Source organism: Anomaloglossus baeobatrachus, chromosome 1, assembly GCF_048569485.1.
Source record: "Anomaloglossus baeobatrachus isolate aAnoBae1 chromosome 1, aAnoBae1.hap1, whole genome shotgun sequence".
In the NCBI taxonomy this organism is placed as follows: Eukaryota; Metazoa; Chordata; class Amphibia; order Anura; family Aromobatidae; genus Anomaloglossus; species Anomaloglossus baeobatrachus.
In genome coordinates, this window is record NC_134353.1 from 26,393,298 (window position 1) to 26,420,945 (window position 27,648).

The 27,648-nt window shown below is 52.0% G+C and overlaps 1 protein-coding gene across 7 annotated transcripts in view; it reads left to right on the top strand.

The window, feature by feature from the left end:
* Window positions 1–27,648, top strand: part of DYSF (dysferlin) — a 423,810-nt gene that overhangs the window by 182,631 nt on the left and 213,531 nt on the right. For all 7 annotated transcript variants that reach the window (XM_075346129.1, XM_075346154.1, XM_075346146.1 and 4 more), the window contains 3 exons: window positions 9,401–9,506; window positions 9,828–9,970; window positions 25,266–25,439. In XM_075346129.1, the coding sequence (XP_075202244.1) occupies window positions 9,401–9,506; window positions 9,828–9,970; window positions 25,266–25,439 (423 nt within the window). The remainder of the gene's footprint in view (window positions 1–9,400; window positions 9,507–9,827; window positions 9,971–25,265; window positions 25,440–27,648) is intronic.

Genomic DNA, 27,648 nt, shown 5'->3' on the forward strand with positions numbered 1-27,648 from the left:
AGCCGATGGGTGGAGATAGGGAACAGATGCTTGGAGATAGGGAGCCGATGTGTAAACATAGGGAGCCGATGGGTGGAAATAGTGAATCAATGGATGGAGATAGTGAGCTGATAGATGGAGATTTGGAGCTGATGGGTGGAGATTTGGAGCTGAGGCGTGGAGATAGGGAGTTGATGGCTAGAGATTTGGAGCTGATGGCTAGAGATTTGGAGCTGATGGCTAGAGATTTGGAGCTGATGGCTAGAGATTTGGAGCTGATGGATAGAGATTTGGAGCTGATGGATAGAGATTTGGAGCTGATGGGGGAGATAGGAAGTGGATGTGTGGAGATAAGGAGTCGATGGGCAGAGATTGGAAACTGACGGGTGGAGATTAGGAACTGACGGGTGGTGATAGGAAGCCGATGGGTGGAGATAGGGAGCCAATGTGTGGTGATAGGGAGACGATGGGTGGAGATAGGGAGTTGATGGGTGGAGATAGGGAGTCGATGAGCGGAGAAAGGGAGCCGATGGGTGATGATTGGGAGCCGATGGATGGAGATAGGGAGCCGATGGGTGGTGATTGGGATCTGATGGGTGGAGATGGGACAGGGGAAGTTACAATAACAATACCACCATTCAGAGTTGGAGAGAATTTGCTGCAATCCATTTTGTAGTGGCTAACACATTTGCCCAATTTTAATGGTTTATTCATTTTTCTTTGTCGCTCCTAATTGGGAGACCCAGACAATTGGGTGTATAGCTACTGCCTCCGGAGGCCACACAAAGCATTACACTTAAAAGTGTAAGGCCCCTCCCCTTCTGCCTATACACCCCCCGTGGGATCACGGGCTCCTCAGTTTTCAAGCTTTGTGCGAAGGAGGTCAGACATCCACGCATAGCTCCACTGTTTAGTCAGCAGCAGCTGCTGACTATGTCGGATGGAAGAAAAGAGGGCCCATACTAGGGCCCCCAGCATGCTCCCTTCTCACCCCACTTTTGTCGGCGGTGTTTGTTAAGGTTGAGGTGCCCATTGCGGGTACGGAGGCTGGAGCCCACATGCTGCATCCTTCCCCATCCCCCTTAGGGCTCTGGGTGAAGTGGGATTTTACCGGTCTCCAGGCACATGGGACCGTGCTCCATCCACAGCCCCTGGGGAATCTGCTGGAATGGAGCGGAGTATCGTCAGGGACAGGCCCTGCTACGTCAAGGTACTCTGTGTCCCCGTACAGACCGCGCGCACACTGCAGCATTGCTGGGTGTGTTAGTGCGCCGGGGACAACAGCGCTGCGCGCTTGTGCCACACTACCACAGCTTGCTGAGGGAGTTATTGTATTGGGAACTGCCGCGCCGGCCGCTGCTGGCAGTTTACACTGCGGCGCGGCTGGGATTTGTGGTGCGCCGGGGACTCCCGCGCTGGCCGTGCATATTTGACGGCCGCGCTTATTACTAGAGTCCCCGGCTTTTGCGGCCTAGTTCCGTTTCGTTCCCGCCCCCAGGCCTGCCAGTCAGGGGAAGGGCGGGACGCTGTACAGAACGTCAGCGCCGAGGGCTGGAGTCTACTTTACATACTCCAGCCCTCACATTGAGCACAGTGGGACGCCAGTTTCCCGCACTTTGTCTGAGGCACGCCCACGGTCCGCCCCTCTTCACAGAACGCCGGCGGCCATTCCTGTGTGCAGTCTGAGCTGGAGAGGGGAGACAAGTTTTGGGAGACCCAGGCACGGGATTCTGGCGACCACACACCCGCTTTGAGCGGGCGGTAAGCGGCACCTCCGGTGCTGACCCCACTAGTGCCGAAGTGTACATTTGTATTTTTATGCTTGCATGCTATACATTGCACTGTACGGTCGCTGGTGATTCTTGGCTATATACCCTCCTAGATTGCTCAGAGGAGACAACATGTCGTCCGCAAAAAACAAGGGTGCCAAGGCACAGGCTTTCTATGCTGCTTGTACCGCATGTGAGGCTATTCTACCGGCAGGTTCCACTGACCCCCATTGTGTGCAGTGCTCGGCCCCTGTGGCACTTGCTCGGCCGGGGCCCCTGCTGGAGGTGACCCAGGGAGAACCACCTGTGAATACTGTCCAGGTGACGGGGACAGAGTTTGCAGTTTTTGCTGATAGATTGTCTGTGACTATGACTAAAATTCTAGAAACTTTGCAGTCTAGACCAGTAACTCAGACCATGGGCACTGTTGAATCATTGCTCCCTGGTCCCCCTCAGTTGGAACAGCTCCGGGCTCCGGGGGTGTCCCATGCATCCCAGGGTGACGGCTCTGACACGGACGACAGTCCCAGACAGCCTAAGCGAGCTCGCTATGAGCGGCCCTCTACTTCATCACACTGGTCAGGGTCCCAGCAGGAGGATTCTCTGTGTGATGAGGCGGAGGTAGCTGATCAGGATTCTGATCCTGAGACCGCTCTCAATCTGGATACACCTGATGGTGACGCCATAGTGAATGATCTTATAGCGTCCATCAATAGAATGTTAGATATTTCTCCCCCAGCTCCTCCAGTGGAGGAGTCAGCTTCACAGCAGGAGAAATTCCATTTCAGGTATCCCAAGCGTAAATTAAGTACTTTTCTGGACCACTCTGACTTTAGAGAGTCAGTCCAGAAACACCACGCTTATCCAGATAAGCGTTTCTCCAAACGGCTTAAGGATACACGTTATCCCTTTCCTCCTGACGTGATCAAGAGCTGGACCCAGTGTCCTAAGGTGGATCCCCCAATCTCCAGGCTTGCGGCTAGATCCATAGTTGCAGTGGAGGATGGGGCTGCACTTAAAGATGCCACTGACAGACAGATGGAGCTCTGGTTGAAATCCATCTATGAAGCTATCGGCGCGTCGTTTTCTCCTGCATTCGCAGCCGTATGGGCACTCCAACCTATTTCAGCTGGTCTTACACAGATTGACACGGTCACACGTACATCTGTTCCGCAGGTGGCATCCTTAACCTCTCAAATGTCTGCATTTGCGTCTTACGCGATTAATGCGGTTCTGGACTCTACGAGCCGTACGGCAGTGGCGTCCGCCAACTCCGTGGTTTTACGCAGAGCCTTGTGGTTAAGGGAATGGAAAGCAGATTCTGCTTCCAAAAAGTGCTTAACCAGTTTGCCATTTTCTGGTGACCGACTGTTTGGTGAGCGTTTGGATGAAATCATTAAACAGTCCAAGGGTAAGGATTCATCCTTACCTCAGCCCAGACAAAACAAACCCCAACAGAGGAGGGGACAGTCGGGGTTTCGGTCCTTTCGAGGCTCGGGCAGGTCCCAATTCTCCTCGTCCAAAAGGACTCAAAAGGATCAGAGGAGCTCAGATTCTTGGCGGGCTCAGTCACGCCCAAAAAAGACAGCCGGAAGACCCGCTACCAAGGCGGCTTCCTCATGACTTTCGGCCTCCTCTCTCCGCATCCTCGGTCGGTGGCAGGCTCTCCTGCTTTGGCGACATTTGGCTGCCACAGGTCCAAGACCGTTGGGTGAGAGACATTCTGTCCCACGGGTACAGGATAGAGTTCAGTTCTCGTCCTCCAACTCGATTCTTCAGAACGTCTCCGCCTCCCGACCGAGCCGATGCTCTTCTGCAGGCGGTGTGCACTCTAAAGGCAGAAGGAGTGGTGATCCCTGTTCCTCTTCAAGAGCAAGGTCACGGTTTTTACTCCAATTTGTTTGTGGTACCAAAAAAGGACGGGTCTTTCCGTCCCGTTCTGGACCTAAAACTTCTCAACAAGCACGTGAAAACCAGACGGTTCCGGATGGAATCCCTCCGCTCCGTCATCGCCGCAATGTCTCAAGGAGATTTCCTAGCATCAATAGACATCAAGGATGCTTATCTCCACGTACCGATTGCTCCAGAGCATCAGCGTTTTCTACGCTTCGTTATAGGAGACGAACACCTTCAGTTCGTAGCACTGCCTTTTGGTCTGGCGACGGCCCCACGGGTCTTCACCAAGGTCATGGCAGCAGTAGTTGCAGTCCTGCACTCTCAGGGACACTCTGTGATCCCTTACTTAGACGATCTGCTTGTCAAGGCGCCTTCTCAAGAGGCATGCCAACACAGCCTGAACGTTGCGCTGGAGACTCTCCAGGGTTTCGGGTGGATCATCAACTTTTCCAAGTCAAATCTAACCCCGACCCAGTCGCTAACATATCTTGGCATGGAGTTTCATACTCTCTCAGCGATAGTGAAGCTTCCGCTTGTCAAACAGCGTTCACTACAGACAGGGGTGCAATCTCTCCTTCAAGGCCAGTCACACCCCTTGAGACGCCTCATGCACTTCCTAGGGAAGATGGTTGCAGCAATGGAGGCAGTCCCTTTCGCGCAGTTTCATCTGCGTCCTCTGCAATGGGACATTCTCCGCCAATGGGACGGGAAGTCGAAGTCCCTCGACAGGAACGTCTCCCTTTCTCAGGCGGCCAAGGATTCTCTTCGATGGTGGCTGCTTCCCACCTCATTGTCGAAAGGGAAATCCTTCCTACCCCCATCCTGGGCGGTGGTCACGACAGATGCGAGTCTGTCAGGGTGGGGAGCAGTCTTTCTCCACCACAGGGCTCAAGGTACGTGGACTCAGCAAGAGTCCACCCTTCAGATCAATGTTCTGGAGATCAGGGCAGTGTATCTTGCCCTACAAGCCTTCCAGCAGTGGCTGGAAGGCAAGCAAATCCGAATTCAGTCGGACAACTCCACAGCGGTGGCATACATCAACCACCAAGGAGGAACACGCAGTCGGCAAGCCTTCCAGGAAGTCCGGCGGATTCTGACGTGGGTGGAAGACACGGCTTCCACCATATCCGCAGTTCACATCCCAGGCGTGGACAACTGGGAAGCAGACTTCCTCAGTCGCCAGGGTATGGACGCAGGGGAATGGTCTCTTCACCCGGACGTGTTTCAGGAGATCTGTCGCCGCTGGGGGATGCCGGACGTCGACCTAATGGCGTCCCGGCACAACAACAAGGTCCCGGCTTTCATGGCACGGTCTCACGATCACCGAGCTCTGGCGGCAGACGCCTTAGTTCAAGATTGGTCGCAGTTCCGGCTTCCTTATGTGTTTCCACCTCTGGCACTGTTGCCCAGAGTGCTGCGCAAGATCAGGTCCGACTGCCGCCGCGCCATCCTCGTCGCGCCAGACTGGCCAAGGAGGTCGTGGTACCCGGATCTGTGGCACCTCGCGGTAGGCCAACCGTGGGCACTTCCAGACCGACCAGACTTGCTGTCTCAAGGGCCGTTTTTCCATCAGAATTCTGCGGCCCTGAACCTGACTGTGTGGCCATTGAGTCCTGGATCCTAGCGAGTTCAGGATTATCTCAAGAGGTCATTGCCACCATGAGACAGGCTAGAAAACCAACCTCCGCCAAGATATACCACAGGACGTGGAAAATATTCTTATCTTGGTGCTCTGCTCAGGGAGTTTCTCCCTGGCCATTTGCATTGCCTACTTTTCTTTCTTTCCTGCAATCCGGTTTGGAAAAAGGTTTGTCGCTCGGCTCCCTCAAGGGACAAGTCTCAGCGCTATCTGTATTTTTTCAGAAGCGCCTAGCACGACTTCCTCAGGTACGCACGTTCCTGCAAGGGGTTTGTCATATCGTCCCTCCTTACAAGCGGCCGTTAGAGCCCTGGGATCTGAACAGGGTTCTAATTGCTCTTCAGAAGCCGCCTTTCGAGCCTATGAGGGATGTTTCCCTTTCTCGCCTTTCACAGAAAGTGGCTTTCCTAGTAGCGGTCACGTCTCTTCGGAGAGTGTCCGAGCTAGCAGCGCTGTCATGCAAATCTCCCTTCCTGGTGATTCACCAGGACAAGGTGGTTCTGCGCCCGATTCCGGAGTTTCTCCCTAAAGTGGTATCCCCCTTTCATCTCAATCAGGATATCTCCTTGCCTTCTTTGTGTCCTCATCCAGTTCATCAATGTGAAAAGGATTTGCATTTGTTGGATCTGGTGAGAGCACTCAGAATCTACATTTCCCGCACGGCGCCCCTGCGCCGCTCGGATGCACTCTTTGTCCTTGTCGCTGGTCAGCGCAAAGGGTCGCAGGCTTCCAAATCCACCCTGGCTCGGTGGATCAAGGAACCAATTCTTGAAGCCTACCGCTCTGCTGGGCTTCCGGTTCCCTCAGGGCTGAAGGCCCATTCTACCAGAGCCGTGGGTGCGTCCTGGGCATTACGGCACCAGGCTACGGCTCAGCAGGTGTGCCAGGCGGCTACCTGGTCGAGTCTGCACACTTTTACCAAACACTATCAGGTGCATACCTACGCTTCGGCGGACGCCAGCCTAGGTAGACAAGTCCTTCAGGCGGCGGCTGCCCACCTGTAGGAAAGGGCTGTTTTACGGTCCTATCACGAGGGGTTATTATACCCACCCAGGGACTGCTTTTGGACGTCCCAATTGTCTGAGTCTCCCAATTAGGAGCGACAAAGAAGAAGGGAATTTTGTTTACTTACCGTAAATTCCTTTTCTTCTAGCTCCAATTGGGAGACCCAGCACCCGCCCTGTTTTCTTAGGGATTTTTGTTTTTTCGGGTACACATGTTGTTCATGTTGAATGGTTTTCGGTTCTCCGATGTTTCTTCGGATTGAATTTGTTCTTAAACCAGTTATTGGCTTTCCTCCTTCTTGCTTTTGCACTAAAACTGAGGAGCCCGTGATCCCACGGGGGGTGTATAGGCAGAAGGGGAGGGGCCTTACACTTTTAGTGTAATACTTTGTGTGGCCTCCGGAGGCAGTAGCTATACACCCAATTGTCTGGGTCTCCCAATTGGAGCTAGAAGAAAAGGAATTTACGGTAAGTAAACAAAATTCCCTTCTTTTCCCAATGGAATAAGACATAGCTACTAGCTAGATCCTTTCATAGATTTTCTTCCACAGGTACAAATGATTGGGAGTGTTATAATCCTATATGCCTGATGCCTCTTTTTTCCTGATATCTGCCATAAGACCGTTTATGCTTTGACCATCTACAAGACATGTCCTTTAAGATGAAGGCTGACGTCCACAGGCCCAAATACATGGAGTAACAAGTGGAGTCGATGCCACAGTCAGTTCAACTAGATGATTTTTGTATCGTCGGTGAACTCGTCAGTAGTGATGGGTGAATTTAGACTGTAAAATTCGGGATCCGTACTGAATACCTAGTATTTGTGCACCGACCTCAAACACAGGATTCTCAGGGATCTCCATGTAACTATTCGGATTAGTCTCCTGTGTGGCTGTAACACTACTTCCGGGGCTCCTCATTAGTCTCATATATATTTACTAATTCCCCCGCCCACCGGCAATCCCGGCATCTTTGATAGGTTGCAGTCAGACCACGCCCCCACCCTTTGTGACAGCTTGTGGGATTGCTTGAAATCACAAACCCTGTCTGCGTCTCTATAGTGGTGTAAAAATAAATACAAAAAATTGGCATAGAGTCCACCCATATTATGATACCCAGCACAGATAAAGCATACGGCTACAGTTGGCAGTGTATCAATCTAGGAGGGACTCCACACGGCTTTTTTTTTTCAATTATTTAAATAATGTAAAAAAAACTGTGTGCAGCCCCCCCCCAATTTTGATACCCAGCCATTTGTAGCCGTATGCTTCATCTGTGTTGGCTGTTTATCTTTACCAGCCAACAGCTGGGGGCTGGTATTCTCAGGCTGGGGAGGCCCATGGTTATTGGGGCCCCCAACCTAAAAATAGCAGCCTGCAGCCACCCAGAACTGTCGTATCTATTAGATGCAACAATCCTGGCACTTTACTCGACTCTTCCTTATCGCCCTGATGCGGTGGCAATCGGTGCCACTAAGCCCTAGCTTAGTAAGGGGTGGCGATTGAGAAGTGCATCTGTAAGTGAAAATAAATAAACACAAACGCCGAAAAAATCCTTTATTTGAAATGAAATACAAAAAAACCCAACTCTTTTTCACCTACTTTATTAACCCCCAAAACACCCAGGTCTGATGTAGTCCACTCGAGGTCCCATATCTCCTTGCAGAAAACCGCACCAAAATGGCATCAAAACTGTTTTTTTTGCCAAGAGATGCAGATTGGGTGCCAACATTTATACACCATATTCCTGCACCAAATCTGCATCTCCTTGGAAAAAAATTGCATCAATACTGCATCAAAACCGGACTGCGTTTTGATGCTTATTTTTTGTCCGAAGATGCAGATTGGTTCAGGAATATGATGTATAAATTTTCCCACCAAATCTGCTTCATTTGGAAAAAAAAAGCAGTTTTCTGCCAGGAGAAGTATGTGAACTCAGTTCACCTGAGGTCAGTTTACCTGCAATCACAGGTGGGGTACTGTGTGAACCTCCAGCTGTGACCACAGATAAACTGAGTGAGGTCACCAATCACAGCTGCGGCTCAGTCAGTCTCTGCCTGAAGCCACAGCATGCGGTCATATTCTGTGCCCACCTACGATGACTTCAGTATGTATCAGAGCCAGGATCGTCGTGGGACCTCATGTGGATTACATTGTAACTGAGTGTTTTTGGGGTTAATAATGTGGTGAAAGAGGGTGGTCTTTTTGTATTTTTTTTTTTCAAATAAAGGATTTTTCGGTGCTTGTGTTTTTCTTTTCATTTACAGTATTAGTAGTAGGGGGGTCTCATAGTCACCTACCATTACCAACCTAGGGCTTAGTGGCAGTTGTGAGCTGTCATTAACTCCTTATATTACCTCGATTTCCAACTCACCAGGGCAATCGAGATGAGCCGGGTAAAGTGCTGGGATTGGGGTATCAAATGGATGCGCCAATTTTGGGCGGCTGCAGGCTGCTATTTTTAGGTTGGGGGGGCCGATTAATCATTTTGATACACAGCCAAGATAAGCTCACGCGGAGCTGCAGCCTGTAGCCGTTTGCTTTATCTGTGCTGGGTATCACAATATAGGGGGACACTACGCTAATATTTGTTTATTTACACCAATATAGAGATGCAGACAGCGTATGTAATTCCAAGCTGTCACATACTCTGTCATACAGGGTGGGGTCACGGTCTGACTGCAACCAATAACAGACGCCAGGCCTGCCAGTGGGCAGGGGAAGCAGTGAATATGTTTGAGGGTAAGGAGTGGCCCCGAAAGTAGCGTTTGTGTTTGAGACTTGGTAAGTATAACGCACCTGCTCTAATGCCCCTAGCCCTTTCTACCACCATTTTAAAGCACAATATTTGGGTCTCCATAGACTTATATGGGGATCGGCGTCCAGGCAGATGTTTGGGATTAAGTTCCGTCCAGAACCGTGTTTTTTGTTTTTTTTTTTTAAATCCGGTTGGACCCGCCGATCCCAAATATCTGCAGGTTCGCCAATTTGTAACCATCAGCGATGGCCGATATTTTATTGATTTTTTTTGCCTTCTTTTACAGTAGGAGGTAAGAAAGTTTCCCGGTTCTGCAGAAAGTAGTCTTATAGTTAATAATATTTTATGGCTTTCAGAATGGAGAAAAAGTTCTCCCAAAAGATGAGACTGAATGTCCTCCAGGGTGGAATTGGGAAGACGAAGAATGGACAACAGATATCAACCGAGCGGTGGATGAGCAAGGTAAGACGATTCGTCACCAGAGATGATCATGGTGGGATTGCTGATAAGTGCTTCAGATCAGCCAAGGTCAGTGATGTCGCGGGTGGCCACACTGGAGATGTCACATATTCTTTGTCACCATCTTATTGGGATACTCTTATTTATTTCTGCGTCAGTTGAGTTTTTCTATCCTCATATCTAAAGAAGATGACACCACAGAGTGAAATACGGCAACGTTTCAGCCAGACTGCATTCTTCTGTATGCACTGTGTATGACGTGTACAGTGTATGTAGAAGATTTTTGAGTGTTTTTTTACACCAATCCTCATACCTCCCCTGCAGGTTGGGAATACGGCATTACCATCCCACCTGACCGAAAACCCAAATCCTGGGTTCCTACAGAGAAGATGTATCATACGAACCGGAGGAAGCGCTGGGTGAGGCTGCGCCGGAGGGACCCCAAGCAGATCGAGATCTTGAAGAAGGTGGATTTTCTCTTCGTTATTTCATTTGTACTGTTTCTTTATAACTCTCAGGATGTTGAAGCAGACGACACGTTTAAGAGACGTGGGGACCCCCGGAGCTTTCCGGCTCTCTCACATTTTACTAAATCGTAAAGAGTCTTATCTGCATTTTTTTTCTTTTGGCCAATTCCTTCATGACAGAACGGTTTTCTCTGCAGTAATTCATAACTTGCTTTACCTTTTTTTGTGATCTTGTTGCTTCAATTGTATCAAGTCTACCACGTTTTTCCAAAAATAAGCCCTAACTTGATTTTTATGGATTTTTAAAGTAGGCATTAAAAGAAGCCCGACTCCAAAAATAAACCCTAGTTAGTCAGCGCCTCCAGTGCTAAGTTATGTCACTAACATCACGGAGACTTAACCTAACGCTGAGACACTGGAACAGGCATAATGTAGCTCTCAAATCGTCCTGCCGCTTCCTCCCACCATGGCAGGGTAAAATCTGCTCACTCGCTCCCGAGTCCCACCTCCTGAGTGTTGTCACCCACTTCCTGCCTCCTGGCTGCTACTGCGCTATGATGTTTGCTCGGTTGCTGCTCCCGAGTCCCACCTACTGAATGCTGCCTTCTGGATCCTGCCACCCAGCCGCTATTGCGCTATGCTGTGGGCTTGGTTTCCACTCCAGGGTCCCGTCCGCCCTGCTTGCTCCCGCAGAGGCATCCACGTGTGACGTCACAACCACCATTCCCGAGTCCCGCTCCAGACTCCCGCTTTCTGCCCCCTACTGGCCACATAGAGAAAAAAGAGTGCCACTGCCACAAAAGTGTTTGAGAGTGCCAGTAAGGTTACCATAAGAGATACTGACACTGAACCAGCAATTATGAAGTTAGGGTTAAGGTTACTAATCCTAAAGCTGGCCATACACCTTCAACCTGAAGCTGGCCATACACGTTCAACCTGAAGCTGGCCATACACGTTCAACCTGAAGCTGGCCATACACCTTCAACCTGAATCTGGCCATACACCTTCAACCTGAAGCTGGCCATACACCTTCAACCTGAAGCGTGCCATACACCTTCAACCTGAAGCTGGCCATATAACTTCAACCTGAAGCTGGCCATACACCTTCAACCTGAAGCTGGCCATACAACTTTAACCTATAGCTGGCCATACACGTTCAACCTGAAGTTGCCCATACACCTTCAACCTGAAGCTGGCCATACACCTTCAACCTGAAGCTGGCCATACACCTTCAACCTGAAGCTGGCCATACACCTTCAACCTGAAGCTGGCCATACACCTTCAACCTGAAGCGTGCCATACACCTTCAACCTGAAGCTGGCCATACACCTTCAACCTGAAGCTGGCCATACACCTTCACCTGAAGCTGGCCATACACCTTCAACCTGAAGCTGCATACACCTTCAACCTGAAGCTGGCCATACACCTTCAACCTGAAGCTGGCCATACACCTTCAACCTGAAGCGTGCCATACACCTTCAACCTGAAGCGTGCCATACAACTTCAACCTGAAGCTGGCCATATAACTTCAACCTGAAGCTGGCCATACACCTTCAACCCTGAAGCTGGCCATACACCTTCAACCTGAAGCGTGCCATACACCTTCAACCTGAAGCTGGCCATACACCTTCAACCTGAAGCGTGCCATACACCTTCAACCTGAAGCGTGCCATACAACTTCAACCTGAAGCTGGCCATATAACTTCAACCTGAAGCTGGCCATACACCTTCAACCTGAAGCTGGCCATACACCTTCAACCTGAAGCTGGCCATACACCTTCAACCTGAAGCTGGCCATACACCTTCAACCTGAAGCTGGCCCATATAACTTCAACCTGAAGCTGGCCATACACCTTCAACCTGAAGCTGGCCATACAACTTCAACCTATAGCTGGCCATACACCTTCAACCTGAAGCGTGCCATACACCTTCAACCTGAAGCTGGCCATACACCTTCAACCTGAAGCTGGCCATACACCTTCAACCTGAAGCTGGCCATACACCTTCAACCTGAAGCGTGCCATACACCTTCAACCTGAAGCTGGCCATACACCTTCAACCTGAAGCTGGCCATATAACTTCAACCTGAAGCTGGCCATACAACTTCAACCTATAGCTGGCCATACACGTTCAACCTGAAGTTGCCCATACACCTTCAACCTGAAGCTGGCCATACACCTTCAACCTGAAGCTGGCCATACACCTTCAACCTGAAGCTGGCCATACACCTTCAACCTGAAGCTGGCCATACACCTTCAACCTGAAGCTGGCCATACACCTTCAACCTGAAGCTGGCCATACACCTTCAACCTGAAGCTGGCCATATAACTTCAACCTGAAGCTGGCCATACACCTTCAACCTGAAGCTGGCCATATAACTTCAACCTGAAGCTGGCCATACACCTTCAACCTGAAGCTGGCCATATAACTTCAACCTGAAGCTGGCCATACACCTTCAACCTGAAGCGTGCCATACACCTTCAACCTGAAGCTGGCCATACACCTTCAACCTGAAGCTGGCCATATAACTTCAACCTGAAGCTGGCCATACAACTTCAACCTATAGCTGGCCATACACGTTCAACCTGAAGTTGCCCATACACCTTCAACCTGAAGCTGGCCATACACCTTCAACCTGAAGCTGGCCATACACCTTCAACCTGAAGCTGGCCATACACCTTCAACCTGAAGCTGGCCATACACCTTAAAGCTGAAGCTGGCCATATAACTTCAACCTGAAGCTGGCCATACACCTTCAACCTGAAGCTGGCCATACACCTTCAACCTGAAGCTGGCCATACACCTTCAACCTGAAGCTGGCCATGTAACTTCAACCTGAAGCTGGCCATACACCTTCAACCTGAAGCTGGCCATATAACTTCAACCTGAAGCTGGCCATACACCTTCAACCTGAAGCTGGCCATACACCTTCAAGCTGAAGCTGGCCATACACCTTCAACCTGAAGCTGGCCATACACCTTCAACCTGAAGCTGGCCATACACCTTCAAGCTGACGCTGGCCATACACCTTCAAGCTGACGCTGGCCATACACCTTCAACCTGAAGCTGGCCATACACCTTCAAGCTGAAGCTGGTCATACACCTTCAACCTGAAGCTGGCCATACACCTTCAACCTGAAGCTGGCCATATAACTTCAACCTGAAGCTGGCCATACACCTTCAACCTGAAGCTGGCCATACACTTTCAACCTGAAGCTGGCCATATAACTTCAACCTGAAGCTGGCCATACACCTTCAACCTGAAGCTGGCCATACACCTTCAAGCTGAAGCTGGCCATACACCTTCAAGCTGAAGCTGGCCATACACCTTCAACCTGAAGCTGGCAATACACCTTCAAGCTGAAGCTGGCCATACACCTTCAAGCTGAAGCTGGCCATACACCTTCAACCTGAAGCTGGCCATACACCTTCAACCTGAAGCCGGCCATACAACTTCAAGCTGAAGCTGGCCATACACCTTCAAGCTGAAGCCGGCCTTACACCTTCAAGCTGAAGCTGGCCATACACCTTCAAGCTGAAGCTGGCCATACACCTTCAAGCTGAAGCTGGCCATACACCTTCAAGCTGAAGCTGGCCATACACCTTCAAGCTGAAGCCGGCCATACACCTTCAAGCTGAAGCCGGCCATACACCTTCAAGCTGAAGCTGGCCATACACCTTCAAGGTAAATTGTAGGTGTATAGCGAGCCTTACCTTGAAGGTGTTTGGCTGACAGTCATATTATCTCGCCCATGCACCACACACAAATGTTCAATATGGCCGATGGTTCGTATGTTCTCTATGGAGAGATGAGGGGTAAGCCACAGCTGCGGTGGCTCATCTTTCCCAAAACAAAGGGATTTGGCATTCAAGGAAAAAATAATCTCTCCCCCAAAAATAAGCCTGAGTCCTTTTTTTTGGAAACGAAAATAATATAAGACCCTGTCTTATTTTTGGAAAAACACGGTAGATAGTTATGTTTGTGATGAATATATCGGCATAAAAAAAGTCTTTGTTACAATGTATCAGTGCAGATAAACTGTATCAGACGGTATACACAGGACATGTCTGTAATTAGAGAGACTAATGATTAGTGTGTCCCGAGTGCTCGGTGTCAGCTGCTGGGTGCCAGCTTCCGTGTGTGGGTGCTGGCTGCCAGTGGTGCGGGTTGTCGGCTGCCAGGGGTGCTGGGTACCACCTTCCAGGGGTGCGGGGTGCCAGCTGACATTGGTGCGGGGTGCCATCTGCCAGGGGATGCGTAGGTGCTGGCTGCCAGTGGTGCAGGCTGCCATCTGCCAGTGGTGCGGGTTGTCGGCTGCCAGGGGTGCGGGGTGTCGGCTGCCAGGGGTGCGGGGTGTCGGCTGCCAGGGGTGCTGCCAACAATCCCCACTGCCTTGTTCAGATCCAGGGTTTATTCGGCAGCTAGACCTTTGTCCCATTGATCTGATCCACACTCCGGGTTCTCCGAGCTGCAGATTTCCACCGCTAGATGTCAGCATTGGACCGTGCTGCAGATCTCGTCTCCTCCGTTCATAAAACGTCCCATTGAAAGCTGCGAGTAAACAAGCGTCCAGCAGCGCGGCGTCGGCCAGATGCACTTTTTATAACCTCTAACATTGAAAAGCCATAGTACGCCGCACGGAGATCCTTAGAGAGGCTACCACAGAGGCTGGCGGGGCTGTCAGCGGACGGTCAAGTCTATTGTACTGCGCCCACTGTGTGATGGCGATATGATGTGCCAGCGACCTTTTCTGGACCAACATGTCTGCTGCGCCAGAAAGTCTCAAAATCAGCACATTGTGGTGTAAACAGCAAATATTTCTGCGAGCCATTTGCTAAAATCCTCCATGTGTACGTTCTGAGGAAAGAGAGGGGCGAATCCATTGGAAACTGATCAAATTTGTTTTGAATTTCCTAAAATTTGTTGATTAAATCTAAATTCGCTTAGCACAAATCCAACAAAATGGCGGCTGAGAAGGGGTTAAAACTATAATAAATTCTTCTATTCCGCTCTCGTTGTCCCTCCTCCTGCCGGTCCCTGCGTCATCCATTGCTTCTCGCACTCTGATTAGCTCCTCTTTCTTCTTGGGCCATTGATGATGTGCGTCAGCGGGCAGCCTCGTCAGCGTGCTCCCTAGTCAGCGGGCAGCCTCGTCAGCGTGCTCCCTAGTCAGCGGGCAACCTCGTCAGTGGGCAGCCTTGTCAGCGGGCAGCCTTGTCAGTGGGCAGCCTCGTCAGCGGGCAGCCTTGTCAGTGGGCAGCCTTGTCAGCGGGCAGCCTCGTCAGCGTGCTCCCTAGTCAGCGGGCAACCTCGTCAGCAGGCTCCCTAGTCAGCGGGCAGCCTCGTCAGCGGGCAGCCTCGTCAGCGTGCTCCCTAGTCAGCGGGCAACCTCGTCAGCAGGCTCCCTAGTCAGCGTGCAACCTCGTCAGCAGGCTCCCTAGTCAGCGGGCAGCCTCGTCAGCGTGCTCCCTAGTCAGCGGGCAACCTCGTCAGCGTGCTCCCTAGTCAGCATGCAACCTCGTCAGCAGGCTCCCTAGTCAGCGTGCAACCTCGTCAGCAGGCTCCCTAGTCAGCGTGCAACCTCGTCAGCAGGCTCCCTAGTCAGCGTGCAACCTCGTCAGCAGGCTCCCTAGTCAGCGTGCAACCTCATCAGCAGGCTCCCTAGTCAGCAGGCAGCCTCGTCAGCATGCTCCCTAGTCAGCGTGCAACCTCGTCAGCGTGCTCCCTAGTCAGCGTGCAACCTCGTCAGCGTGCTCCCTAGTCAGCGGGCAGCCTCGTCAGCGTGCTCCCTAGTCAGCGGTCAGCCTCGTCAGCGTGCTCCCTAGTCAGCGGGCAGCCTCGTCAGCATGCTCCCTAGTCAGCGTGCAACCTCGTCAGCGTGCTCCCTAGTCAGCGGTCAGCCTTGTCAGCGTGCTCCCTAGTCAGCGGGCAGCCTCGTCAGCGTGCTCCCTAGTCAGTGGGCAGCCTCGTCAGCGTGCTCCCTAGTCAGCGGGCAGCCTTGTCAGCGTGCTCCCTAGTCAGCGGGCAGCCTCGTCAGCATGCTCCCTAGTCAGTGGGCAGCCTCGTCAGCATGCTCCCTAGTCAGCGTGCAACCTCGTCAGCGTGCTCCCTAGTCAGCGGGCAGCCTCGTCAACATGCTCCCTAGTCAGCGGTCAGCCTCGTCCATATGCCGTTCTTGTGCCTCTCATTTGCTGTTTGTTTTGTTTGTTGTCCTTGTGTCATCCGTGTGCCATCCATGTGCCATCCATGTGCCGTCCTTGTGCCATATGTGTTTAACATTGCACAGTATAGGAGAAGTTTGGTAATTTCTTTATTTTTTAGTCATCTGTGAAAAACACTGATGGCACACTGATGCCTCACTGATGGCACACTGATGGCACACTGATGCCTCACTTATGCCTCACTGATGGCACACTGATGGCACACTGATGCCTCACTTATGCCTCACTGATGGCACACTGATGGCACACTGATGCCTCACTTATGGCACACTGATGCCTCACTGATGGCACACTGATGGCACACTGATGCCTCACCGTTGGCACACTGATGCCTCACTGATGGCACACTGATGGCACACTGATGCCTCACTGTTGCCACACTGATGCCTCACTGATGGCACACTGATGCCTCACTGATGGCACACTGATGGCACACTGATGGCACATTGATGGCTCACTGATGACACACTGATGGCACATTGATGCCTCACTTATGGCACACTGATGGCTCACTGATGGCACACTGATGGCACACTGATGGCACATTGATGGCACATTGATGCCTCACTGATGGCACACTGATGACACACTGATGTCACATTGATGCCTCACTTATGGCACACTGATGGCTCACTGATGGCACACTGATGACACACTGATGGCACACTGATAGCACACTTATGGCACACTGAGAGCACATTGATGGCATATTGATGGCACATTGATGACACACTGATAGCACACTGATGGCACATTGATGCCTCACTTATGGCACATTTATGCCTCACTGATGGCACTCTGATGGCACACTGATGACACACTGATAGCACACTTATGGCACACTGATAGCACATTGATGGCATATTGATGGCACATTGATGACACACTGATGGCACACTGATGCCTCACTGATAGCACACTGATGGCACATTGATGTTACACTGATGGCACACTGATGACACACTGATGGCACATTGATGGCACATTGATGACACACTGATAGCACACTGATGGCACACTGATGCCTCACTGATAGCACACTGATGGCACACTGATGCCTCACTGATAGCACACTGATGGCACACTGATGCCTCACTGATAGCACACTGATGGCACACTGATGGCACACTGATGACACACTGATGGCACACTGATGACACACTGATGGCACATTGATGCCTCACTTATGGCACATTGATGCCTCACTTATGGCACACTGATGGCTCACTGATGGCACACTGATGGCACATTGATGCCTCACTGATAGCACATTGATGGCACATTGATGACACACTGATAGCGCACTGATGGCACACTGATGCCTCACTGATGGCACACTGATGGCACACTGATGACACACTGATGGCACACTGATGACACACTGATGGCACATTGATGCCTCACTTATGGCACACTGATGGCTCACTGATGGCACACTGATGGCACATTGATGCCTCACTTATTGCACACTGATGGCTCACTGATGGCCCACTGATGACACACTGATGGCACATTGATGGCACATTGATGCCTCACTGATGGCTCACTGATGACACACTGATGACACACTGATGGCACATTGATGCCTCACTGATGGCACACTGATGGCTCACTGATGACACACTGATGGCACATTGATGGCACATTGATGCCTCACTGATGGCACATTGATGACACACTGATAGCACACTGATGGCACACTGATGGCACATTGATGCCACACTGATGGCACACTGATGACACACTGATGGCACACTGATGACACACTGATAGCACATTGATGGCACATTGATGACACACTGATGGCACACTGATGACACACTGATGGCACATTGATGGCTCACTGATAGCACACTGATGGCACATTGATGGCACGCTGATGGCTCACTGATGACACACTGATGGCACACTGATGGCACACTGATGACACACTGATGACACACTGATGACACACTGATGGCACACTGATGACACACTGATAGCACATTGATGGCTCACTGATGGCACATTGATGGCTCACTGATAGCACACTGATGGCACATTGATGGCACGCTGATGGCTCACTGATGACACACTGATGGCACACTGATGACACACTGATGACACACTGATGGCACACTGATGACACACTGATGGCACACTGATGACACACTGATAGCACATTGATGGCTCACTGATAGCACACTGATGGCACATTGATGGCACGCTGATGGCTCACTGATGACACACTGATGGCACATTGATGCCTCACTGATAGCACAGTGATGACACACTGATGGCTCACTGATGGCTCACTGATGGCACATTGATGGCACATTGATACCTTACTGATGGCACACTGATGGCACACTGATGGCACACTGATGGCTCACTGAGGGCACACTGATGGCACATTGATGCCTCACTGATAGCACAGTGATGACACACTGATGGGTCACTGATGGCACATTGATACCTTACTGATGGCACACTGATGGCACACTGATGACACACTGATGGCTCACTGAGGGCACACTGATAGCACATTGATGCCTCACTGATAGCACAGTGATGACACACTGATGGGTCACTGATGGCACATTGATACCTTACTGATGGCACACTGATGGCACACTGATGACACACTGATGGCTCACTGAGGGCACACTGATAGCACATTGATGCCTCACTGATAGCACAGTGATGACACACTGATGGCTGACTGATGGCACATTGATGGAACACTGATGGCTCATGGCATATTGATGGCACATTGATGGCACACTGATGGCTCACTGATGGCACATTGATGGCTCACTGATGGCACGCTAATGGCACACTGATGTAAAACACTGTCGACACTGATTCCGCTTTTTCATGTACATATGAAGGGGCCTAAAATGAAACTACATACGGCCACTTTGAGTAAAAAATGAAAACCAGTTGTCTCTGAAATGGAGAGTTGAAAAAAGGGCCATTTATTAAACCCTATATAGCCGCAACATCAAGGGCGGACATACCATTGGTGCCACTGGTGCAGCCTAAGATGTCAGGGGCCCATTATTACCTCCAAAGTAGGTGAAATTGAGTATTTTGATGAGCTATGAGGCTGTAAAGTTCCCATGTATTGTTTTTGCCTCTCGTGTCTGTGTTCTCCATTGCTGAGCATTGAGGGCTTGGTCCAGTGCTGAGCATTGAGGGCTTGGTCCAGTGCTGAGCATTGAGGGCTTGGTTCAGTGCTGAGCATTGAGGGCTCGGTCCAGTGCTGAGCATTGAGGGCTTGGTCCAGTGCTGAGCATTGAGGGCTTGGTCCAGTGCTGAGCATTGAGGGCTTGGTCCTGTGCTGAGCATTGAGGGCTTGGTCGAGTGCGGAGCATTGAGTTGCTTGGTCCAGTGCTGAGCATTGAGGGCTTGGTCGAGTGCGGAGCATTGAGTTGCTTGGTCCAGTGCTGAGCATTGAGGGCTTGGTCCAGTGCTGAGCATTGAGGGCTTGGTCCAGTGCTGAGCATTGAGGGCTTGGTCCAGTGCTGAGCATTGAGGGCTTGGTCCTGTGGTGAGCATTGAGGGCTTGGTCGAGTGCGGAGCATTGAGTTGCTTGGTCCAGTGCTGAGCATTGAGTTGCTTGGTCCAGTGCTGAGCATTGAGGGCTTGGTCCAGTGCTGAGCATTGAGGGCTTGGTCCAGTGCTGAGCATTGAGGGCTTGATCCAGTGCTGAGCATTGAGGGCTTGGTCCAGTGCTGAGCTTTGAGGGCTTGGTCCAGTGCTGAGCATTGACGGCTTGGTCCAGTGCTGAGCATTGAGGGCTTGGTCCAATTCTGAGCATTGAGGGCTTGGTCCAGTGCTGAGCGTTGAGGGCTTGGTCCAGTGCTGAGCATTGAGGGCTTGGTCCAGTGCTGAGCATTGAGGGCTTGGTCCACTGCTGAGCATTGAGGGCTTGGTCTAGTGCTGAGCATTAAGGGCTTGGTCCAGTGCTGAGTATTATGGGCTTGGTCCAGTGCTGAGCATTAAGGGTTTGGTCCAGTGCTGAGCATTGAGGGTTTGGTCCATTGCTAAGCATTGAGGGCTTGGTCAAGTGCTGAGCATTGAGAGCTTGGTCCAGTGCTGAGCATTGAGGGCTTGGTCCAGTGCTGAGCATTGAGGGCTTGGTGCAGTGCTGAGCATTGAGGGCTTGGTCCTGTGCTGAGCATTGAGGGCTTGGTCCTGTGCTGAGCATGGAGGGCTTGGTCCAGTGCTGAGCATTGAGGGCTTGGTCCAGTGCTGAGCATTGAGGGCTTGGTTCAGTGCGGATCATTGAGGACTTGGTCCAGTGCTGAGCATTGAGGGCTTGGTCTAGTGCTGAGTATTGAGGGCTTGGTCTAGTGCTGAGCATTGAGGGCTTGGTCCTCTACTGAACATTGAGGACTTGGTCCTGTGCTGAGCACTGAGGGCTTGGTCCAGTGCTGAGCGTTGAGGGCTTGGTCCAGTGCTGAGCATTGAGGGCTTGGTCAGGTGCTGAGCATTGAGGGCTTGGTCCAGTGCTGAGCATTGAGAGCTTGGTCCAGTGCTGAGCATTGAGGGCTTGGTCCAGTGCTGAGCATTGAGGGCTTGGTCCTGTGCTGAGCATTGAGGGCTTGGTCCAGTGCTGAGCATTGAGGGCTTGGTCCAGTGCGGAGCATTGAAGGCTTGGTCCAGTGCTGAGTATTAAGGGCTTGATCCAGTGCTGAGCATTAAGGGCTTGGTCCAGTGCTGAGTATTAAGGGCTTGGTCCAGTGCTGAGCATTAAGGGCTTGGTCCAGTGCTGAGTATTGAGGGCTTGGTCCAGTGCTGAGCATTAAGGGCTTGGTCCAGTGGTGAGCATTAAGGGCTTGGTCCAGTGCTGAGTATTAAGGGCTTGATCCAGTGCTGAGCATTAAGGGCTTGGTCCAGTGCTGAGCATTGACGGCTTGGTCCAGTGCTGAGCATTGAGGGCTTGGTCCAGTGCTGAGCATTGAGGGCTTGGTCTAGTGCTGAGCATTGAGGGCTTGGTCCAGTGCTCAGCATTGAGGGCGTGGTCCAGTGCTGAGCATTGAGGGCTTGGTCCAGTGCTGAGCATTGAGGGCTTGGTCCAGTGCTGAGCATTGAGGGCTTGGTCCAGTGCTGAGCATTGAGGGCTTGGTCCTGTGCTGAGCATTGAGGGCTTGGTCGAGTGCGGAGCATTGAGTTGCTTGGTCCAGTGCTGAGCATTGAGTTGCTTGGTCCAGTGCTGAGCATTGAGGGCTTGGTCCAGTGCTGAGCATTGAGGGCTTGGTCCAGTGCTGAGCATTGAGGGCTTGGTCCAGTGCTGAGCATTGAGGGCTTGGTCCAGCGCTGAGCATTGAGGGCTTGGTCCAGTGCTGAGCATTGACGGCTTGGTCCAGTGCTGAGCATTGAGGGCTTGTTCCAGTGCTGAGCATTGAGGGCTTGGTCCAGTGCTGAGCGTTGAGGGCTTGGTCCAGTGCTGAGCATTGAGGGCTTGGTCCACTGCTGAGCATTGAGGGCTTGCTCCACTGCTGAGCATTGAGGGCTTGGTCTAGTGCTGAGCATTAAGGGCTTGGTCCAGTGCTGAGTATTAAGGGCTTGGTCCAGTGCTGAGCATTGAGGGCTTGGTCCATAGCTAAGCATTGAGGGCTTGGTCAAGTGCTGAGCATTGAGAGCTTGGTCCAGTGCTGAGCATTTAGGGCTTGGTCCAGTGCTGAGCATTGAGGGCTTGGTCCAGTGCTGAGCATTGTGGGCTTGGTCCTGTGCTGAGCATTGAGGGCTTGGTCCTGTGCTGAGCATTGAGGGCTTGGTCCAGTGCTGAGCATTGAGGGCTTGGTCCAGTGCTGAGCATTGAGGGCTTGGTTCAGTGCGGATCATTGAGGACTTGGTCCAGTGCGGAGCATTGAGGGCTTGGTCTAGTGCTGAGCGTTGAGGGCTTGGTCCAGTGCTGAGCATTGAGGGCTTGGTCCAGTGCTGAGCATTGAGGGCTTGGTCCAGTGCTGAGCATTGAGGGCTTGGTCCAGTGCTGAGCATTGAGGGCTTGGTCCAGTGCTGAGCATTGAGGGCTTGGTCCAGTGCTGAGAATTGAGGGCTTGGTCCAGTGCTGAGCATTAAGGGCTTGGTCCAGTGCTGAGCATTGAGGGCTTGGTCCACTGCTGAGCATTGAGGGCTTGGTCCAGTGCTGAGCATTAAGGGCTTGGTCCAGTGCTGAGTATTAAGGGCTTGGTCCAGTGCTGAGCATTAAGGGCTTGGTCCAGTGCTGAGTATTAAGGGCTTGGTCCAGTGCTGAGCATTAAGGGCTTGGTCCAGTGGTGAGCATTAAGAGCTTGGTACAGTGCTGAGTATTAAGGGCTTGATCCAGTGCTGAGCATGAAGGGCTTGGTCCAGTGCTGAGCATTGAGGGCTTGGTCTATTGCTGAGCATTGAGAGCTTGATCCAGTGCTGAGCATTGACGGCTTGGTCCAGTGCTGAGCATTGAGGGCTTGGTCCAGTGCTGAGCATTGAGGGCTTAGTCCAGTGCTGAGCATTGAGGGCTTGGTCCAGTGCTCAGCATTGAGGGCATAGTCCAGTGCTGAGCATTGAGGGCTTGGTCCAGTGCTGAGCGTTGAAGGCTTTGTCCAGTGCTGAGCATGAGGGCTTTGTCCAGTGCTGAGCATTGAGGGTTTGGTCCAGTGCTGAGTATTAAGGGCTCGGTCCAGTGCTGAGCATTGAGGGCTTGGTCCAGTGCTGAGCATTGAGGGCTTGGTCCATTGCTAAGCATTGAGGGCTTGGTCAAGTGCTGAGCATTGAGAGCTTGGTCCAGTGCTGAGCATTGAGGGCTTGGTCCAGTGCTGAGCATTGAGGGCTTGGTCCAGTGCTGAGCATTGAGGGCTTGGTCCTGTGCTGAGCATTGAGGGCTTGGTCCTGTGCTGAGCATTGAGGGCTTGGTCCAGTGCTGAGCATTGAGGGCGTGGTCCAGTGCTGAGCATTGAGGGCTTGGTTCAGTGCGGAGCATTGAGGACTTGGTCCAGTGCTGAGCATTGAGGGCTTGGTCGAGTGCGGAGCATTGAGTTGCTTGGTCCAGTGCTGATCATTGAGGGCTTTGTCCAGTGCTGAGCATTGAGGGCTTGGTTCAGTGCGGAGCATTGAGGACTTGGTCCAGTGCTGAGCATTGAGGGCTTGGTCTAGTGCTGAGTATTGAGGTCTTGGTCCAGTGCTGAGCATTGAGGGCTTGGTCCTCTACTGAACATTGAGGACTTGGTCCTGTGCTGAGCACTGAGGGCTTGGTCCAGTGCTGAGCACTGAGGGCTTGGTCCAGTGCTGAGTATTAAGGACTTGGTCCAGTGCTGAGTATTAAGGGCTTGGTCCAGTGCTGAGCATTGAGGGCTTTGTCCAGTGCTGAGCATTGAGGGCTTGGTCCATTGCTAAGCATTGAGGGCTTGGTCAAGTGCTGAGCATTGAGGGCTTGGTTCAGTGCGGAGCATTGAGGGCTTGGTCCTGTGCTGAGCATTGAGGGCTTGGTCCTGTGCTGAGCACTGAGGGCTTGGTCCAGTGCGGAGCATTGAGGGCTTGGTTCAGTGCGGAGCATTGAAGGCTTGGTCCAGTGCGGAGCATTGAGGGCTTGGTCCAGTGCTGAGCATTGAGGACTTGGTCCTGTGCTGAGCACTGAGGGCTTGGTCCAGTGCTGAGCATTGAGGGCTTGGTTCAATGCGGAGCATTGAGGGCTTGGTTCAGTGCGGAGCATTGAGGGCTTGGTCCAGTGCTGAGCATTGAGGGCTTGGTTCAGTGCGGAGCATTGAGGGCTTGGTCCTGTGCTGAGCACTGAGGGCTTGGTCTAGTGCGGAGCATTGAGGGCTTGGTTCAGTGCGGAGCATTGAAGGCTTGGTCCAGTGCGGAGCATTGAGGGCTTGGTCCAGTGCTGAGCATTGAGGGCTTGGTTCAGTGCGGAGCATTGAAGGCTTGGTCCAGTGCGGAGCATTGAAGGCTTGGTCCAGTGCGGAGCATTGAGGGCTTGGTTCAGTGCGGAGCATTGAGGGCTTGGTTCAGTGCGGAGCATTGAAGGCTTGGTCCAGTGCGGAGCATTGAGGACTTGGTCCTGTGCTGAGCACTGAGGGCTTGGTCCAGTGCTGAGCATTGAGGGCTTGGTTCAGTGCGGAGCATTGAGGGCTTGGTCAAGTGCTGAGCATTGAGGGCTTGGTCCATTGCTAAGCATTGAGGGCTTGGTCAAGTGCTGAGCATTGAGGGCTTGGTCCATTGCTAAGCATTGAGGGCTTGGTTCAGTGCGGAGCACTGAGGGCTTGGTCCAGTGCTGAGCATTGAGGGCTTGGTCCTGTGCTGAGCATTGAGGGCTTGGTTCAGTGCGGAGCATTGAAGGCTTGGTCCAGTGCGGAGCATTGAGGGCTTGGTCCAGTGCTGAGCCTTGAGGACTTGGTCCTGTGCTGAGCACTGAGGGCTTGGTCCAGTGCTGAGCATTGAGGGCTTGGTTCAGTGCGGAGCATTGAGGGCTTGGTTCAGTGCGGAGCATTGAGGGCTTGGTCCAGTGCTGAGCATTGAGGGCTTGGTCTAGTGCGGAGCATTGAGGGCTTGGTTCAGTGCGGAGCATTGAGGACTTGGTCCAGTGCGGAGCATTGAGGGCTTGGTCCAGTGCTGAGCCTTGAGGACTTGGTCCTGTGCTGAGCACTGAGGGCTTGGTCCAGTGCTGAGCATTGAGGGCTTGGTTCAGTGCGGAGCATTGAGGGCTTGGTCCAGTGCTGAGCATTGAGGGCTTGGTCTAGTGCTGAGCATTGAGGACTTGGTCCTGTGCTGAGCATTGAGGGCTTGGTCCTGTGCTGAGCATTGAGGGCTTGGTCCTGTGCGGAGCATTGAGGGCTTGGTTCAGTGCGGAGCATTGAGGGCTTGGTTCAGTGCGGAGCATTGAAGGCTTGGTCCAGTGCTGAGGTTTCCATACACAATAGATGGCAGATGACCTTGCCCACCACTTTCTAATGTCTATGTGAAGTCCTAACTCTCCTCTGATGGACGGTTTTGGTGAAGGATCTGGACATGTTGCCTGCTGTTGTGCAGATTTGCCATTGTCTCCCCCCGAGAGACGATTCTCATATATTGTGACCGTATTTAACCCCTGACTTTCCTCTTCCAGCACCGGCCTGATGAGTCTGAGAGCGAGGGCTGGGAATACGCCTCACTGTTTGGATGGCGCTTCCATCTAAAGTACCGCAAGACGGACAGCTTCCGCCGGAGGAGATGGAGGCGACGGATGGAGCCGCTGGAGCAGACGGGCGCGGCCGCGGTCTTTGCTTTGGAGGGATCTCTGGTACGTGGCGCTGAATGTTTTATTGTTATTACACCATTATAATATAACCATCGTCTTCATTTTTCATTCATAAATCCATAATAGATGTGAATATAAGAAACGGTGCGATATATCAGAGACATCTGCGTCTGTCTCCTCCTGGACTGATCGCCCTAAATTCCTGGGTATAATGTGTTTTCAGTGAAGACCGATTTTCCCATTACTGACATAGGAGATGGCAGTTGGTGATCATAAATTGGCAGTTAAACTGGTATGAATATATTTCTAGTGGGTAAAGTCACGCCTTTCCATGATGGATTCCTTTGATTTAGTGCAGAAAGCGGCTTTTGGAAATTCCCGGATGACAGATTCATTGGGAGTTCAACTCCGGCCGCGCCGGCCAATCACATGATGCAGGGATGAGGTTTTCTAACTTCAAGGGATTGTCCTCTTTCAGAAACGTTTTTCCTATAAGCTCCATTAGTAGTAAAAAGCTAACAAACTGTGCTTTACTCACCCTCTTGGGGTCCAGCGCAGAGTTTCCACCACTGCTCCTGGTATTTGTTGTTGTCTGTAACATTGACGTCACATCGACAGCGCTGCAGCCACTCAATGAGCACCATGGCTATGAGCAGCGCGTGCCGTCTACACCTGTGGAGCCCAATTATTGGCTGCAGCGCTGTCGACATCACATAAGCACTGCAGGCAATAATATATATCAAGAGAAGCAGCGCTGCAGCCAATCATTGAGCTGAGTGGCTCTGAGCAGCTCATGCTGTCTACACCAACAGTACCTGATTATTGGCTACAGCGCTGTCAACATCACACACTGCAGGCAGCAACAGACATCAAGAGCAGCAGCGCTGCAGCCAATCAGTGAGGTCCAGGGTTCTAAGTGTCTCGTGCCATCTACACCGGCAGAGGCCAATTATTGGCTGCAGTGCTGTCCACATCACATCAGCACTTCAGGCAAGAATATACATCAATGACTCGCCCACCCCAGGGCTATGGGACACCCGGTGCCGGGCCGGACTAGTGCGGGAGTCGTCAGTGGTGGCGGGGCCCGACTCCGTGGCCCTGGTGGGTGTCAGTTTTATATGTGGCTTGGTTAATAAAGTTTGTGTTCGTGACGCCACCTGTGGTATGCGGCTATTAAGCCGCCGCTGCTGTGTGAGGCCTCCGGGGTGATGGTATGGCAGCAATGGTGGTACTACTCCCCACAGGTGAAGCGGTGCCCCGGGGACACGGTTGGTGCTCGTGAGAGTCTATGGTGTGGTGTGGAAAACACGGTGCAGGGCCGACAGGCAACGAAAGAAACAGGCCCAAACAACAGTCTCTTTACCTTCTCCTCTTTTACTTCCCAAACGGTTAGTCCTGGGAGACCGTTACAGGTGGTAGAGGGCTCCGGCCGGCCTGGAAGTAACTGAGCTGTCGTTTTGGCCAGATGAGTATGAGGCCTACTCCTGTTCTTTTCCTTGCTGTGATAGTACCCTGCTCTCTGGATTTAGCAATGGCCCTCTTGCTGCTGGGACCAGTGGTACGTCCCATTCCCTCTGTGGTAGGCTGCGCAGGCCCTCTGTGGTGCTTCTCTGCTGGAGTCCACACCGGGCCCTGATGATGCAGCTGTACCTTCGGGCTATTTATGGGCCAGGTGCTTGCAGCTCTCCTGCCCTTCGGATTCGGCTACCAGGGAGTATTTTAGACCCTGGTGGCCACAGACTCCGATGTCCGAGTCTCTTCTTTGCCTCTCTGCTCCTCCTGCCTCACTGGGCCAAGCTGCTCCAGCTCTAGGCCTCAGTTCCACAGGACAGCACTACTCTGCGTCTGCTTGCTATCACTTCTCTCTACAGACTGAACACTAACCCCTCCCTCAGGTCAGACTTAAGGAATGCTCCCTGGAAATCCAGGTTCAGAGCTCCCCCTGCTGGCCTGAGGGAGAAACTGCGTTGGGTGTTAAACTTACTGGCCAATAGACCTTCCAATTACCTCCAGGCTCAGCATCACCCTTGGAGGGGCAATGCTGTTGTGGCGACCAGGTCCTGGGGCGCCACACTCCCCCTTAGTTAAACTCAGTTCTCCCGGACTGAAGAAAACTGTCAGGTTTCCGGGTTTTCCAGTCCTCTTTTGAAAGAGCTTGCCCTCGGTTAACATGGAGTTTTATGTTCTGTTGCCCTACTTCCTGTCCAGCTGCTTAAAAGGCCGCCTCTAAGCCTAGTCCAGTGCCTGAGTA